The sequence below is a fragment of the Xiphophorus hellerii genome, chromosome 14 (genome assembly GCF_003331165.1).
Source record: "Xiphophorus hellerii strain 12219 chromosome 14, Xiphophorus_hellerii-4.1, whole genome shotgun sequence".
Taxonomy (NCBI): domain Eukaryota; kingdom Metazoa; phylum Chordata; class Actinopteri; order Cyprinodontiformes; family Poeciliidae; genus Xiphophorus; species Xiphophorus hellerii.
This window is the reverse complement of record NC_045685.1, coordinates 12,831,794-12,850,569: the sequence shown is the minus strand read 5'-3', so window position 1 is coordinate 12,850,569 and position 18,776 is coordinate 12,831,794. Positions and strand designations below refer to the sequence as shown.

At 39.0% G+C, this 18,776-nt stretch overlaps 1 protein-coding gene across 3 annotated transcripts in view; it reads left to right on the top strand.

The window, feature by feature from the left end:
* arap2 (ArfGAP with RhoGAP domain, ankyrin repeat and PH domain 2) overlaps nucleotides 1-18,776 on the top strand; it is a 139,663-nt gene that overhangs the window by 84,903 nt on the left and 35,984 nt on the right. For all 3 annotated transcript variants that reach the window (XM_032583558.1, XM_032583559.1, XM_032583557.1), the window contains exons 16-18: nucleotides 7,115-7,259; nucleotides 12,670-12,772; nucleotides 13,245-13,443. In XM_032583558.1, coding sequence (XP_032439449.1) covers nucleotides 7,115-7,259; nucleotides 12,670-12,772; nucleotides 13,245-13,443 — 447 coding nt within the window. The remainder of the gene's footprint in view (nucleotides 1-7,114; nucleotides 7,260-12,669; nucleotides 12,773-13,244; nucleotides 13,444-18,776) is intronic.

Genomic DNA, 18,776 nt, shown 5'->3' with positions numbered 1-18,776 from the left:
AGCCCCTCAGCTCTTATTGGTGGTTGAACATGCCAGCTAATGAACAGAGCTGAGGTCTGGGAAATTGCTTCTTACAGGGACCTGGGATAAATTTTATCCAAGTATCTCTCGAAAATCTCATTATCTGTGCTAATGAAATTCGATTTGAGTTTACTATTTAAAAAGTAGTTTCAATTTATTGAAATATGGCTCTTTATATTACAGTTTTTAGCCATCATTTGCTTTGGGAAAAATTTGTAAATTGAAAAACTCTAAAGCAACGACGGAATTTCAGATGCAACAAAATTTGGTTTCTTTAAAGAACAGATTTTCAAATTCATCAAATGACACTTTTAATCCAATATATATAATTTTTTAGGTTAACTTAAACATATTGCTGAATATTGTTAGGGTAGGGATTTATTTTATATGTGGAAGTCGATTTCCGGAACTCTCATAAAAGAACAAAACAAAGCAAAAAACAACAACAAACAAAACAAATGATCTCATTTTAATGAGATAGTATCTCAATCTAATGAGATACTATCTCATTATTTAAGTCTGTTGGGTTTTAGTCTGCATGAGTTTTTATTCCAGGTGAGATCAGAACCGAGTTCTATTCATTCATTCAACCTTAGGAATTAAGTACTAATTATGTATAAAAACGTTTTAATGCCCAATGACTCAGTGTACAATACAAACTCATTTTGGAACAGATATGCTCCACTCAGCACGTCTAATGGATGACACCAAGTGAAAAGGAATGGAGTGCACTTCCTATGCCTTGTTCTGCACCTTCTGCCAGAGCTGTTGCCCTGTTATCAGTTTATCCAACACTATGTGTGATCGGTGAAAAAGTCCAGGAAATAGACAGAGCCCATCTTTTTATTGTTGATGCACAATATTATGCACTTTTATCTATTCTGCCAAGCTTAAATACAAGCAATATTACTGCAAATTTTGCACAAATGTTTGCAAATCCCAGTGAATCATTTGCACTTTTTCTCTTTCAGACTCAGTAGTCTTGATTAAATGTTACCGATTGACTTCAACTAAACTTGGAAATTGTTTTGAGACTTGGAACAATAAAACAGCTGTTTTAAAAATCAGGTCATAAAATGCTTAAGCCAGTGGCTTGTACAGATATATTACCAGGCTCACAAAATATTTCAATTAAAGGGAGGGAAGGGCACTTGGGGTGTGTGGAAAAACTAGTATGATCTTTAGGGAGCACATGACAGAAAATAACTGAGAAACACTGCAAAAGAGTTTCTTCACATAGACCACTCCATGTGGGTATTTAACTTTTACTTTTCATTTAGTGTTTTTGAAATGACTCGCAAAGCAATGCATCTGCTTTGTTAAAGGCCATTCTGTTCACTGTTGTGCTTTTAGTACCTCTTGCATCTGCATGAACTCCTTTGAAGGTTCAACCTATAAAACATTTTATTATTTCATGTATTATAGAAGACTTTGCTTTTGTGCTCTGCTGGCACTTTAACTGCAGCTGCTGCTGCTGAAAAATTCAGCAGGGTCGGGGTGCAAAAAAAAAAAAAAAGAAGAAAACTCAACGTGTTCCAACTTCGTCAATGAAAAAGGGGAGAACAGCCGGGGCTGCGTGAGCAAAGACGGACGAGGTATTTTTGAATGTACTGCAGGATGCTGTTGGCTTCAGAGCCTAATGGTTTGATGCTCTATAGATGTGCCTGAGTGTTTAATATTTCATAGTGCGAATAGGACTTAATGAAAGCACTGCTTTAATGTTCCATAAGCTATTATTTGGAGACAACTCAAGCTAGTTTTTTGTTTGTTTATAGTGCAAACTTTACAAATGCACCAAAGTGACATGCAATTGATGTGGATGAGTAAAGCAATTATTTTTCTTGTCTTGTGGTAAAAACATGTTGTTCTCCTCTAAACTCAATACTTTTGCAACATTGACTCCAGGAGTGCAGACAGTTGATTCCTGCTCCAGTGAATCGTTCCCAATGGGTAGGAAAAAGCAGTGAATCACATTTAAATGGTCCACCTCTTTTGTGCATTTTCTTCTCAGTGCCAGAGTCATTTTGAGGAGGTAAAGAGAGACGGCTTGGAAGTCGCTGTCTGATATGGTGACTGGCACTGAGGAAATGGCACGCATAATTTCTGATTAGCTTTTGTCTTTTCCTCATCAGCGGTGCCCTGCCTTCGCCTGCAGCCGTAACTCACTCGCTTTCCGTGGAGACGTTGAGGAATGGAGGGCTTGTGGATAGAAGTCAAATTATGTTTTATTGAGCCCGTATGAACAATTCAATTGCTTTTTTCATTTGCAAACTTTGAATCTGGGTCTTCCATAATGAGACAAATCTTCTCTATGGTTTATATTCAGATCTACTTTTTAAACTGAGTGGATTTTATTCTGCTTTACATTGCCTTGTAGAAGTATTTATCATTCTTCAACCTTATGCTGCACATACAGCCTCTTTTTAGGTACGTCTTCACCCTCCTTGCTCATCTATTGATTTACATTTTTGCCCAATTTTCTTTGCAGTATAATTTTTTCATATTGGACACAGGGTGCCTATAAACATACGTTTTCAAGATGTTTAATTTGATTTAGGTCTTTTCTATACTGGACTGTTCTAACATGGGAATCTGCTTCACTCTGAACTATGTTATTGAAGATTTTGTAGTATATTTAGGATTATTACCCTGCTGAAGGATGAACCGCCTCAGTTTCAAGTCTTCTAGAAGCTTTTCTTACAGCTTCTCTGTTCCAGCTTAGGAAAAGGAGCCGCACAGCATGATGCCGTCACAACCATATTTCACCATGCATGATGTTGTGCTCAAGGTGGTATGTAGTGTTATGTCCACCACACTTCAAATGTACTCCATAAAGTTCAGTTTTGGTTTCATCTGACCTGAGTACATTTTTTTCACATGATTGGTGTGTCTCCTTAATAGGTTCTAGCAAACTTCTGACTTTATTTCAGAAATGGCTATTTTTCTATTCACCCTTCTATAAAAGCCATTTTACGGGTGCCAAAGTCATGGTGGTCCAGTTGAAAGTTCTCTGTGATATCTGCAAAACTAGAGATAAAGTTTTATAACCCAACCCTGCTTAAACATCTCCACAGCTACATCCGTGACCATATCTGCTGTGTTTCTTGGTTTTCATGATGCTTTTTGCTCAGTAATGTTCTCTATAAAACCTCTTAGGCATTTTAGAACAGCTGTGTTCAAAATAAGATTAATAAACTCTATTTACTAATTAGGTAATCGAAGGAATTTAGTTCCACTGGGCTATCAAGAGGCATATAAGCGTAAAGGGCTCAATTCCAAGTACCTTACTTTTTTTTAATCTGTGAAAAATGCCAGAACATGTATTATTTGCCTTCCCCTGCATAATTATGAACTATTTTGTGTTGATCTGTGGAGCTTGTGATAATAACATGTACATAATGCATGCAACTTCCATTCATTTTTACAGTGTTTAGGGGACTGAGTGAGTTGTATTGTAGATTAAAATACATGACAAGATACTGATTTCCTTTTATTTCTTTGCCATTTCTTTTGTCTTATTTATCCATCCCTCAATGTAATGAAGTAGGCTCTAATTCTGGCACAGACATATCCTTCAGATCCTTTTCCGTTTTCCTGATTTCCATTTCGAGCCCCCCTGACAAGCTGTCCACCAGATGTCTTCGTTGCAGATATTTTAGTCTGATGGTGAGATAGGCAGAAGATTGGTGGAAGGGGGCGGACGTGGGAGTGAGAGTCAAAAAGGATTCACAAAAATGAAAAGGGGGGGGGAGAAGACACGGGGCACAGCCTTTCTATTCTGATGAATACTGAATTGGATGTCCGTGCCACATTGATAAAAAGTTTAAGACAGTAGGAAGACTTACAGATGTAGTTAAGAGGCTTTGAACATGTCTCTTTTCCTTTGAGAGTGAGGAGAGAAGCACAAGGTTATAATTTGAATCCAATCAACCTGCTCGCCTTGCACATTTGGATAATTTAGAGCGTTTTGTTGAAAAACGATCCGTGCAAAAAACAGAAAAATGGGGGGAAAAAAAGGTTTAACATTAGGAGACTTTCCTTCCTTTGGAAAACACTATGCAGGGAGCTCTCTTGGTGTACAAGCTAATTGGCCCATTTTATCTGGTGGAGTCGCGTACCTCGGCTGGCTTTCGTGAGTGTCGTCTCTTGTGGCTGGTTATGGACTCCCGTGGAGTACGGCTGGGCCACGGGGCCACTGTATGTGTGTGGGAGTGAGGGATGGGAGGGGGGGAACAGCTGGCAATGGACGCAGCTGCTCGATTGTAAATCAAGCACTATTGTTCCCCGCATATTACTCTGGTTCTCGTGCAGAAGCTGCTGATATATCCCACCCGCTAAGGAAGAAAACAGTCCCAGAAAAAGGACGATAGAAGGATGCTCAAGATCTGTGGCTTTCTGACGAAGCCAGTTTCCTGGTGGAATGTGTTGAAGGGATCTAAACCCAATAACCACCATAAGAGGAAGGGACTTTTGCCACCAGTTTTTTTTTTTTTTTTTTTACATCGCCACTTAAAAGTGGTTTTGTTGAACTGTTTGAAATTCATTCAGCTTTTTCAGATTTGTGCTGCTCCTAGAAAAGCAGCTTCACAGAGAACACTCCATATTCATTGGCATCTCTTGTAAAGATGTATAAAAAGCTTTTAAATGAATTATTCTGTCGTAGCTGTAGCATTACATCACATTAAATACGTAGCGGCAATTTTTTGATCGTGAACCTTGGGGATGTTTTTTTTTTTCTCACCTCCCTCACAATCCTCTTCACTTTAAAATTATTGCTCTATTTTTAGGTATGAATGCGTTTAAGCGGAGTTTACCTCACGGATCAAGGTCACTCACATTTACCTTTCCGTTATGGCACGTTCTCTTGTCTTCCCCATTTTGAAGAGTGGCTAAGAGAAAGGTACCTCTATTTCATGTCATCTTTCCAAATTCATCTCAACAAAAAAGTAAACAGATTTTTCATTAACTCCTGCAACGTGACATGGGGCTGATCAGCCTTTGGCTCAGCTGAGGTCTTAAAGATAGCAGCAGTTTTATTAACTGAATTCAACAGGACATTAAAAGAAGATTTCTCAGCCCAGGTAGGATGGCTTGGAAATGATCTCTGTTCCAGAAGTGGCTCAATACAAGCTGTATCTCTTGGTGTTCTAGATATTTCTTTGTGTAGTGGCTAATAAAGTTCTCACCCTTGTTGTGATCCATCCCTTCTGAATCTCCCTCAAGTTCATTACAAAAACATTCACAAAGCTGTGGTTATCCCTGGTGCTTTTACTCTTCTTACCGTCTTTTGTCCACCCATTCAACTTTCCATTGATATTTTTGTATCCCCATGTGAACAGCCATTACCTTTAGCAATTACCCATTGTGGCTTGGGCTTCTTGTGAAGTTGTAAAGGGACTATTGGACAACTGTCAAGGGTCATCAGTCTGTAATAACACATTTTTGTTATTCTACATTAGGATAGTTTTTTGTTCACTTTGTCAAATGTCTGAGAAAAATTAATTTTGAAAAACTCTTAACCTGTACTGGAAACTTCTACTTTACACAAAGGTATCTAGTACTGGTTGACTGCTCGTCATTACACCGTTTCAACTGGAAAAAGCAATTTTTTGAATTGAAACAAATAGAATGTTCTATAGCAACCACTAAAAGAGTGTTGGATATTTATAAATATTTAAAATCTTCTGTGAAACATTAAAAGAAAGTCAGTCTTCTTGAGAGAAAGCAATGATGACTTCTGTATATTATCTGGCAGGTTACAATGACGGCTAGAAACCCAGCAGAGTAGATTTGTCTTCAGTGATTAAGGTGTTGCAGCTGTGGAAAATGAGAAGCAACACAAAATTACAATGTAGCACAAAACAAGAACTTTACCATGTTGTCCTGGAAATGATGGACATGACATTTTCTGCAAAACCTCAGTGATTTAGGGGCACATTTTAAACCAAAGTGAAATGTATTTTAATCTTTTCTGTCACCAAGACAACACTATATCCTGCCAGACAGATCCGAGTGGTAATAGCTTTAAATACCACACTTTGTCTCTCTCCGTCTGTCCCACACTGGCACATTAAACCCCTACATGCACAGTGGGTAAATGAAGATGATGCCTCTGTAGCTGCTGGAGTTATCTTTTTCTTCAAGTGAAGTGGGGTCAGCGAGAGAGTATTTTTTTTAAATGCCAAGTGAGAGAAAAAAAAATTAATTATGTTGCTTTTTTTTTTTTTTACTGAATTCTTGTACAAATAACTTTTTCTTATGAACAGAACACAGAGATAAAGTGAGAAACGGCTGTAAAGAGATGCAGCGTGAGGGTGAATAGAGCAAAACTGACATCCTGCTTTCCCGTGTTTATCACATCCCTTTTCTTTCTACATCCAGTTGTCGACACTTCCTTTTTTTATTGGAACTATATCTGTTTCTTCAGAAGTATCACAGTTGGCTGAGGAACGCACAATTAGCATATTCATGAGATGAATACGCTGGAAACGTTGGAGTTGCGAGCAACGGGGGGTTGTGGGGTGGGGGGGTGTTTGTACGTGTGTGTTTGTTGCGGAACAAGGAGGAAAAAAAAACCCAGATGGCATGGTGACTTTGAAAATCCAAAATTAGGTATGTTTCCATGAACTTCATGCTCATTGGCTATGTAAATCGCACCGTAAGGCAGTCATAAAACACAAAGTTGTGTGTTTTCTAGTCTTTCTGTTGAGATGTTTGTAGATTGAAACCTGCTTGCTGCTTGGACTTTACAATTTTGCATCAGTCTGCTTGTGTGTCCTTCTATGATGTCCATATTTAAAGTTGACTTTACAGGTAGTTTGTTTTTTGTCTCATCAACTTTCAGTCAGCTTTTGCTTAAAATGATCACCCTTGTATTTATTTTATTTTATTTTCTGAATTACTTTGCATTCAAAATCCATTGTTTAATCCAAACATAGTGGATTAACATTACCAGTATCAAGGTAAACTGCCAATTTCTACTCATTTTGGGGGCAAAAATGTCTATTTGAGAAACTTTAAAATATGACACCCCTAAAACAAGATTTATGATGCCTGAATTGGTATTCTTTCTCTGTGTGTGTTTATGTTTCAGACATGGGACGACGCTGGTGTACATTGGAGGGCGGCTTCCTGAGTTATTACGAGAATGAGCGAAGTCCCTCAGCCATAGGGAGGGTAGATGTCACCGAAGTGGTCAGCCTGGCTGTCAGTAACTCAGAAACTATGACTGGAGTGGGGTATGAACACACACTCACACAAATGGAAAAATATGTCCAAAACCTACATGAGCATCTTAGTTTTAAAATCAGGAAACCTTATTTTTTTACTTTCAAAGGACTACCTTTAACTACTAAAGGTTAAAACTGTTAATACTTTGTTAAATGGTACTCAGCAAGTTTCACCTCATCCATCTTCATTTTTGGAGCCAGTGGTAATCTTCTGGTAGAACTCTATTTATTTGACCACTCTTCTTGACAAAACTCATTCAGTTGAATCTGATTTCACAAAACTCCTAAAGCTGAAGTTTTCACTGCAGTCTGTGTAATAAATCTGTATTCAGTACACAAGTGTATTTATTTAAACATTTACAGTTGAAAAGATTTGCTTGCATCTCTCCCACTGTGTGACAAAAAACCGTAAAGGAAGCCTAAACTTGGTGATTAAAGTCTTTTATTTGCTCCATAACAATCACCTGCTCATACAGCGCGAGCCGTCTCTGACATCCAGTAAACACGCAGATGCTTGTAACCGCAGACTTTCACGTCGCTTCAACTCCTCGTCGCATACGTCTTGTTAACGTAATCTCAGATCGGGCGTCGCTCGCTTTAACGCGGCCCATCAGGGCTTTATGAGAGCTGTATTTCCTTTTTCACTTTGGTGGCAATGCAGACTTCAGCAGCGCAGCTCTAACTGCCACTTTCCTCCATTCATTTTACCGCCACTGCCTCCCCCTATCAGCCTCGTCTATGCAGCCGGATTATGATTTAGTTTAAAAGTTGCTCCGACGGCAAACTTTCTCTTTATTTCATCTGGAGGTGACACGAATGCGAAGGAGAAACAGATGCCTCGAACGGCTTCTGCTCGTAGCTTTTCCCTCTCCCACTGGATCACTCTTTTGCTGCGTGTGCGTGACGCCCGTGTGTGTTTGTGCAGCACAGCTAAAGCAAGTGCTCCGATAATGGCTTATGATTAAAGCCAGAGCTAACTCTTTAATGATAGCAGCAGATGTTGAGAGGAGTGAACAATGTGTTTGTTTGTAAAAGCTATCTGTGCAGCCATAAGAAGCACATCTGGCTCAGTAACACAGCGACCCGCATAATGAGCCGGACGCCACACACGAGGCGGTGAGCGCGCGCACGCTCGCCAGCAAGCAGGCGCTGCTCTTTCGCTGTTCGCCGCAAACATCCCAGTTACAGGTCACAGTGTCACCCGGAGTTGGGCGACGAGCGGGAGGCGGAGGAGGGATGGGGGACTATTATTTTTTTTCTGTTGCTAACACTGTTAATGGTTTCACTAGATTAAACTCTGCCTCGCTCCCTTTCACTTCTGCAAACTTCCAGCGCTTTCCCCCGTCATGGCGCACGTCGGCTCAGAGAGAGAGAGCAGGGACGTCTCAACCTCTCGACTGTCTGCCGCTGCTTATAAATATTGATGTATGCAGATGACACACTCCCCCCAGCAGCCTATCAGCACGCTGCAGGAGGCCGTGGGAGTCGTTTCCATTAAACGCGACGTTTCTGGGTAATTTCACCGTGGCAGAGGACACTGCGAGACACAGAGTCGGAGGAGAGGCATACGTTTGCTCAAGTTGCATGAATATTACACAGCCACTCCTAGGAAATGAATGCAAAATGAGTGTGTCGGTTCATGATAAGTTTAACTTTTTTTCCCTTTTTTTTGTTTAACAGAGCTGCTTGTTTTACGACAAGTATTTGCACCTTGAAAAACGCACCGAATCCATCTATTCTTTTTTTTTTTTTTAACGTTTTCAAGCTTCTTCTCCCTTTCATATTACTTTACCCTCTGTTGGTCCTCTGTTTTACAATTTGCTTCCCTCACTGACTCTATTATTCTGTTTCATTAACTCCTAAAGTGAGTATAAACAGTGACTTTGTGAAAGGAGTTACAGTTTTGTCCGAGTTATCCCTGAGGTCTTTAGATTTTGTTTTCATGAAAAAGCAAGACGATTTTAAAGTCTTAAAGATACGGATTCAGTAACAATAATAAATAATAAATGATTTAGTATTTCTGCAGGCTCTTGGTGCGTGTGGTGGAAAACAACTCCGGGGAGACATGGACTGGAGGTACAGAAGCCAGTGAGAACCTCACAGAGCAGAACAGAATAGCACAAAGAGCAACCCCCGGTTGATTTAAACAACAACATAACCACTTGTTGGTCATCAATTAAAAGTGTGCAAAAAAACTTTTTAAAAAAGTTGCTGTTCTGCTTCATAAACTGAGTTTTGGTTTGAACAGCATAAAGTGCAATGACTAGTATTTCAGCTGCTTTTTTTTTTTTTAGCTCTCATCCACCAATAGGTTTCTGTATCCGAATACAGTACAGAGTAAGTTGCACAACACAAACAAGAAGCTGCAGCAGCCGTAAAAACTCAGATTTGTTGGTTCCAAATAAGTTGAAATATATTTTATAATACTGTACGTGTTTGCTCTCTGAAAGTGAGGCTGTTAAATAAGACGGTACTTAAACGTAGAGTATTTGAGTTTTTGTCTGGGAATGAATGAAAAAGTCTTGGTCGGGAACCTGATCTGACACTTGAGATCAGTGCAAAATCAAAGAGATCTATTGATATTTAAAATACGTAAGTCAAAATCCCCTCTAGTGCATATTATTTTGTTTTGGCTGGTTCCAGAACAGTGGTCCAATTTAATGACCGATTTGAACTAAAACTGTACCCCAACTACAATATGCATTTGGCGACTTACTTACTGTGTCAAATGTAAAATTGAAAGGTAATTGAAGTACAGGCAGGACCACTGTTGTCAGCATTTGGCTTGCTCTGACGTGTTTAAAGGCAAATATGATAGAACAAAAGATAAACACTTCATTTCTGAATATCGCTAAATAAAAGCCATTTTGCTCATTATTGAGATAAATCCTCTCAAATAGAAAAGCAGGTGCAGTGCATAAAAGTGGCCTTTAGTGCTTTCTGGCTCTGCGCTCTCATTCCTCTGCTCTTCAGCTCGCTCTCTCCCCCTGTCCCCACATACCCATTCCTCTGCCAATACCTGCCCCTGGGACTCGCATTATTTAGTGTTCATCTCTCATCCTCCGTGTCCTTTCTTTACCATAGCATTTGCCAAGCACAACAATGTACTCTTCCGCTCTCTCCCTGTGGGACCTCCACTAACAAGCGGCTGCACACCTGCCAGTTCAGAGGCAGGAGGAGGCGTGGAGCGGAGGAAACGAGGAGAAGGCAGTGGCGGCGGGAAGGAGGAGGGGGACCTACGAGGGCAAACACCCATGTCTCGTCTATTCCCCTGACACCTGTGAAAAGAAAGTGACTCGTTGTTGCCTTGACCCCATGCGACATGTCGCCTTGAACACCCGTCGCGGCAGCATTTAGAGGCGCCGCCGCGTCGGCTCGCAGCAGAGATGTAACGTTTGCAGGCCATTAAGCTAGCGATACTCTGACCTGTGACACTTTCATTGATAGACAGAAGCAAAGGTGTTTCAGAGCGGAGGCAAACACAACAGGATGTGAAAAGACTAAGGGAATAATGGTGGCCTTTCTTTTGTTTTTTTAACAAAGTTTTGCCTGGGAGTCTGACTTTGGAAGTGTTCGTTTTTTATTTTATTTTTCTTTGAAATAGGCTTCTGTGCACAAACGATTGGGTCTTCTAACATACTTTAGCCAGTGAATTAATGTCTGACAAAAGTATAAGTAAAGCTCGAGAAATCTTTAACTGTTTGTTTCACAACAGTTTCTGTATTTTAACATTTATTTCTTTTTTCTCAAGACTTTCTGGTGTTTTCTGGAAAAATCTTACTTGGAAAAACTTGAAAATTTGTTTTATTACCCCACAACCACGAACATCATATGTTTTATCAACATTTTATGTGACGAGCCAACACAAACTAATGCGTGCTGTGTGACATGAAGAAATTGATAAATGGTTTCATAAATTCATTATCAGGAGAAAATGAAAAGTTGTGGAAATGAAAAAAAAAATCTTTACAAATAAATATGACTAGTGTGGTGAGCATTTTTACTTGGTCTCCCTGAGTCGATGTGTTTTTAAACAAGCTTTTGCTGCAGTTGTACCTGCTAGTCTTTTGGGGGATATTTATCTGTCAACTTTGCATATCTTTATACAAAAGCTCAAGCTCAGACAGATTTAATGATGAGCATGTGTGAACATCAATTTTCAAGTCTTGCCACAGATCTTCTATTGGATTTAGTTTTAGACTTTGATTAGGCCATCCTAAAACATGTCTATATTTGATCTACACCAGTATTATTAAAGGATTTTGGCCTGAATGAAACATGGCCAGAAAAATTCCAATTCACAAGCTTGTCTTTCTTTTTTCTTTCTTACTTATCTTAAAAAGTGTTCTGATCTTAACATCAAAAATGGGATGTGGTTCAGCCTCTGTAAAAATGAAACACTAGCTGCATTTAGCCAAGATTAATGTGTGCACCCGCATCTGTTTTTGATTAAAAGTTGCTGAGTGTTTCTCGGTTGGTTCTGTTTACAATCTCTCTGGAAGATAAGCCTCCTCTGTAGTATCTTTGCGGCCAATACCAGGTTTTCCTGGTATTGGCCAGGAAAACCTGGCCAATACCAGGTTTTCCTGGTATTGGCCAGGCATGGAACTAAATACATGCCCTGTATTTAGTTCCATCTGTCTTCCCATCATTACTCCCCAGCATAAACACAATGTTATGCCAGCACCACCACGTTTCAATGTGACGGTCTTTCAGGGTGATGTGCAGCCTTAGTTTTAAGTCATACAAATTGTTTTGCAAAACGTAAAATTGTGGTTTTATCTTAATTTGTCTACAAGCATTATGTGTCTTGTTGATTTTGATCAACTGGAAAAGGGTTTCAAAAGGCCTTTCTCTGTGCCACACTTCTATTGAACGTGGACAATTGTACTGTCAAATGATCCCACCTGAGCTGTGGACGTCTGTAGTTCCTACAGAGTTACCAGGAGCTTCATGGCTTCTTCTCTGATCAACTCTCTTTTTACTCAGTCTGTCTATTTAGGTGGAAGGCCATGTTTGTGTAGACTTACTGTTGTCATGTCTCCTACATTTTCAGATGACTCTTTCAAATATGTGCAACTTTTTTGCTACGTCCCTGGAGGAGATTATTAGTATGCGCATTAATCTTTTACATCAACAGATTTCCTGCTTGTGATGCATTAGGAAACCATCAGTAAATCAGAATGAATTAGTGACGGAGCTCCTTTCCCCTCCGCTTCCTTGTGTCTGCTCCCGCTAATGTACAGTTTAACACATAGATTCTGAGTAGAGCCACAGTAAAAATGCCCTTACAACAACTTGAATAAAATGCAGCCCATGCATTTATGCTTAATGTTCGCAAATGCAGAAAGTTTGAGGCGTGCTGCTGCACATGAACGTTTTCTCGCATTCAGAAAGTTGACCTTCATGTCTCCGGCAGGGCTGTGTTTACCGTTGAGCTCTATCTTCGAACGGAGCGAGCCCTGACTGTCGGAGCCGAGACGCAGGATACGCAGCATGACTGGATCCAGGCGCTGACAAAGGTGACACCATTCGAGCAGAGCGCACCCACACATACAGTGCGCAATTCCACCCTCCTATAAGTTTTTTTTTTTTCACCAAAAGTTTAAGTGAAGGTTTTTTTTGTTCACGCTGCAATGCCTCTTTCAGTAAGACAAGTGGTTTTGCCATCTTCCCCCGCTTGCTGAAGGAGCCTTTTAATAAGTCCCAGTATAAATATGCCCACTGTTACCTCTCTTATCTTTACAGGCTTAGACAACTTAGTCGCTGGTAGGAAAGAGTCAATGCAGCATCACTAAATATGCCTCTCTCTCTGCAGATGAGGGAGAGGGAGTGTTTCAATATAAATTGAAAGAACATGGCGCAGAAACTTTTGTTAGTGAATGCAAACTAAAGTATATACATTTAGTATGGTTGCAGTTACTTTGCATTTAATTTGGACATGCGAAATATATATTTTTGTGTCTCTTTTTCATAAACACATGCTATCCACAGTGCTTTGTCCCGTCTAAGGTGGAGGGACTGGTGCGGAAACAAAGCGAACTGATTGGCAGACTCCACTACAAAGAAGGCCATGACCTGTATCACTGGAGGATGGGCTGGTTCATGCTGGAGGGCTCCGCCCTGCACTTCAGCTCTGGAGATGAGGCGGGAGAGGAGGAAGTGCTTCATCTCAAACAACTGCAAGAGCTTAGTGAGTATCTCACCGATTTGTATGATGGTTGTTTTGGCAAGTCTTTTCTATTCTTACAATGTCAAACTCGGAGAAACAACAAAGTAAGTTGCCTGATCAAAAATGTTTGAAAACACAGAAACCATAGCAAAAACAGAAAGAATACAGATATTTCTGAGCAGTATTATTGTCTAGTGTTTACTTATTGATGTCCAGAAGAGCTTAAATTTTAAATAGAAGTTCCACATTGTAGGCTTAGTCCCAGCTCTCTATCATATTTTAATCTACTGATTTTATTTAGGTAAAGTTAGTGTAAAAGGGCCACAAAGATCAGAAGTTGGAAAGCAAGCCCACATCATCACTCCTTCACCTTTGTGCTTAATAGTTGGTGTGAGGTGTGCATGATGATTTGTTTTGTAATTGATTTTTTTAAAAAAGTTTCACTTTCTGTGCCGTTTGACTATTATCATAAAGCATTTAATATGCTGACGTCTTTAGATACTGGCTTTTAATATAAGGTGAGCTCATGACTTTCCTGGAAAATGATTGATGTCAATGTACTTATCACTGTTGTGCAAATCTACACTACACAAATCTATTCTGAAGTTGAGCTAGCACCAATTGAAATTAAATTGCGACATGTAACAATTGCCCCTGCGTAATAAAAGCATATCAGCATCAAGAAAGCAAAAAGAAAATCCTCTGTTTGAAAGAACCAAGTAAAGGCACATATGTGATGCACTTACAAAAAAGCATCTGTCAAAGTGATTTTCCTGCTTGAGTTTCTTTAGCAGCAGCATCTTTTTAGAAGGAATTGTGCAAACATGTGCTGGTTTTATCTTTGCTGTTTGTCCAAATTACCGCTGAACATGAGTTATTTCTACTCATCAGCATGGAAGGCTCCAAAGTTCACACAAGCTTTGGCAGATGATGAAGATTTTGGAACATTTCAATTGATTGCACCAGCATGACGCACGAACAGAAGGAGGGGAGAATCAATAGATCTTTTTAATCTACTTACAGCTCAGCGTGGATGAAATCACGCAAAGTGCCGCCCCATCTTCTCACCTGGGGCGGGATAAAGAACTGCAGCGGTGTTCATTTTTATTCCTAGCTTTCACAAACCATATTTGTCACAGCCGGAGAGCCCCTGCAGCCAGAAGGGGACCCATGTTTTGTCAGGGGTATGTTGGGTTTTGCAGCGCTGAAAAGAAAAGATCTCCTCAGGATTCGTGGTCTGTGACACGGGATTAACTGTTATTTTCTCTGTAGCGACATGAAAGGTGCCCCTGTGTAACACTAAGGGATTAAATAAACTCACTTTTCAATCAAAGTCAAAAAATAGTTCCTACATGCTTCACTCCAACATCCTTCAGTTGTTTTACATGCACTCTGATTCATAGGTATGCTGTATTTGGCTGTTTCACATATCTTCAGTTTATTCAGCTGTAATATGAAATGTTTTTCTGTCCGATCTCTAACCTAAAAAAAAAAGAACCTTGATCTTTTATTTACAGGTTTTAATTAATTTAAATTTTGACTTTATCCAATACTTAGGAAATTTTCATACTTATTTCAGCTTATTTTAATCTTTAGTGATGTTTTTTGTTGTTGTTGTTGTTTTCAAGGTTAAGAATAGCTGGACTTAAAAAAGAAGTCTCTTTCCTAGAGTCTGCTGGGCTTTAGATTGAAGCAGAGTGTCTTGTGTCAAGATCTGTTTAGCGAGTAACCAGAAGATAAATAAGGAGAAAAAAAGATAGCTCTAGCTGGATAATCATCATATGTCACAGTGCACAACCCATTACATTACAAAAGGAAAGGTTTTTAAATACGGTAAGAACATTTAGCTGTAAAAGTCTCTCTGGTTATGTCTTGCATACGAAAGCCAAAATTTTAAAATGTGCTTTGTCCAACTGTTCTGCTAAATGAAGGTAGGTCTTGGCAGGAGATTGCAATCTTGCATATTCGGTAGTCAAATTCCAGTGTTTTCTTGCAAAAGTCCAGTTAGTTTATTATATGTAGAAAGTAGTGAAAACAAATTTGTCTCCCGTAACATAGCTAAAAGTTTCACATCATCAAATTATTTTTTTAACACAGGACACAAATTACCTGACCAAATGCAAAAACCAGCAGAGAAATTATGATTTAATGTATTAGGAGGGAAACGTTACAGCCAATCTGCACCTATTTGAAAAAGCAGTCCCTCCGTCTGTTAAATTAGGACTTGTTTTTCACATCTTTTTTGAAAGTTTAGATCATTTTCACCAGCCACACTTAGTCCTGATACCAAACTGACATGTGGAATCAAAAAATGACTTGGAAATAACCCATCTGACAGCACGGCGCAGGCTAAAACATTAACGACAGGTAAAATTTACAAAGACATTCATTTGGCTTGGGTCTCCACTGATCCACAGTGAGAATTATAACACACAAACAAATTATCTCTCGGAAAATATGAGATGAATTTTAATATTTACTCAGACGTCACTAGTGTTTACAAAAAAGATGCTTATCTCTTTTGCAATCTAATTATGTAAAAAAAAATAAAATCATAACAAACTCAGCGATTTTTGAACAAAACGCTGCTGTATGCTCATAAGTCCAGTTAAATCCATTCTTTGTTTTCCGACATAAAAAAACATCTGCTGACCAGAAGCATTTGTTCCCACAGTAAGAAAGCTTTGAAAAAACATAACTGCTTTGAACATTTAGAATTTGGTAAAAAAGAATAACCATAAAATAGATCCTTTGGTGAAAACAAGGCCGCAGACTTATCACACAAACAGATTAAGAAACAAACCCATTGCCACCGAGCTTGTAGTTGGATGAATGAGGATTTCTGTATGTTTGTTCAAAACGGCTATGACAAATGTTTTGCATTTTACCTGATAACGCGCCTAATAAACCTCTCTCAAGTCAATCTCTTAAGTTCTTGGCTTTCCTTTCTACTTATTTGGATCGAAATAAAATGCGGCACCCTTGAAAATGTGCCAGAGAAAATTACAAAAAGAAAGAAAAAAAAAATAAAAACACTTTATGGGATTAATTGTATTTCTATCCCTGTTTCTGGATCAACATCAACTGGCAGGACTTGTCAATCAAAGTTAGACAGTCTCCTTTCTTGCAATCAAATTAAAATATATGCTTCTGCATATCTTCACTGCATGTGTTGGATTTTATGTTGTTTTTTTTAATGTTTTTGTATGATGTGCTCCAAATGAATTTATCCTATGAAAATACAGAACTCATATAAATCCACCCACGTGTGCGAAAGTTTATATTCATAAAGGTAATTACAGAATAAAGGTAGTTATTAAGGCAGCAATGCGTCTCATAAAATCGGCGGTTTGCTAAGATGAAGTCCTGTGTCTTCTATTCTGTATTTTTCATCCTTCTATCCACTACTGGAGCACAATCAGTGCTTGAGAGTGATGAAAGTGCCAGATGTTGTTGCTAGGAGATTTGAGCAGCCTCGTCTCCTTTTTTTTGTTCTTTCTCTGTTGTGTGTGATTGTTGCCATGATCCAAGCAGCTGTTTGAAGCCCCCGAAGAGATTATGGCTGCGCTTCAGAGTCTCTCAGCTCAGTTCCTCTGTATCTCGCTCCCTTATTCCGATTTCAAAAGACTGATTGTGGCGATGAAGAATGTCAGTAACTCTGTCTGTTTTACTGATGCGTTCAATACCACCAACAAGGCAATCTATTTGCATTCAGACCTTCTTTTTTTTGTTGTTGTGACAATTGTGTATAAATAACAATTTTCTTTGTGCCCTACTTCCCACTTATGTTTTAATCTACCATCATTGTGAAGGTGGTATTTTGGAAGTAGTCATATTTTCCATTGCAATAAAGAAAATCTATAAGTTTAAGACATCATTTATGTTTTTCTCTGCATTTACCAGCTGCCTTTCATTTCTCTATGTCTTCATTACTTATTTGTTTATTTCTTTTTCTTTTTTACAAAATCCCAATTACACTGGGAACCCACAACAACTGGAAGTAAATATAAATGCCTCCATTTGTAACAATACAGTGACAGCTTTATTCGTACAGCATGTTTAAAATATTCCAATGAATAGCAATACTCTAATGCTATTTGATACACTGTTGGCTGACATTTGGAAAACACCGCCATTTAGTTTCCTTGATGCTGATCGGCTTAACCCCCAAGACTGGTAGATACTTCCTTCTGCGGTAGTGCTATGTCAGTCTCCATTGTGCATAATAATGTATATTAAATTATATTTGGTGTTTAAGCTATTAAAATGGACAGTTATAAATTATATTAGAGGAGTTCTCGAGTATTGGCGGATTTCTGCTATTCAGGAGCTGCTGTGGATTCAAACGAAAGCAGCGGTTCACTGCATCATTCTTCAAGGAATCCCACAAGTGCTCAAAAGGTGCTTAGTTGAAGTCTAGATATTTATTTCAATTAAAATATCTGTCCTGTTAGCATCGCTCAGCTACAGCTTTTGCAAAAGTTGGCACATTTGTTGGCAACTCAGTTGTGAAATATTTAGCGTTGTAGCATACTTCTACAGTGAAAAACCCACTGTTTAATATGTTGATTTATTCCGACCCACACCATCACAGATCCTTCATGCTTAACTGTGGGCATCTGGTGCTTTTCCACATTTCATTTGTTTCAATGAAATGAGCACACCAGCGGTGTCTGGAAAACGACCGGCACCACTGTTATCGACAGTAAACGTTACTAACTAAACATGATTAGAAACACAAATAACACTACGTTCCTGTTAGCGCTCTTCTTCCGTTCTGCTCTGGCAATTTTTCTAGTAATGTACTGCAGTTTCTGCTGGAAATATTCAGTTTTTGAAGTTGGGATTATGATCGATTTTTACCAAGACTACCTTTTCTGATAAAAAATATTCTTGAACTGAATGTATTAAGAAGGAATGCATAACTTAATAATTTGAAGTCGTGTAAGAATTCGCCAAGGGAACAAAATTTATTTTAGTGTAATAAGTAATTCATGTTGGCTACAGCACCTGATTGCATAAATGGAGAACAGCATCCAGCAAAAATCCACAGATTTGTTCTGATGTTTCCATTGTGTGTTAAAAGTGTTAACACACAATGTTAACACTTTTGATGTTTGTCAAAAGATGTTCCGTTACGTCGCACTTCTGATGTGCGTTGTCCTTTAGTCTCTGACCAGAGCACTCAATTCCGGTTCCCCTCCACATGTTTGCATTTGTGAGGGAAGACAAGACGGGCATTTTCTCACACTATCCTCAAACTGCAAATTGGCCTGTTGTTAGAATGTGATTAATGGTTGTCAAGGAACCTTGATGACCCTGAGATGTTCCTCTGCTATGCAGTTATCTAACTG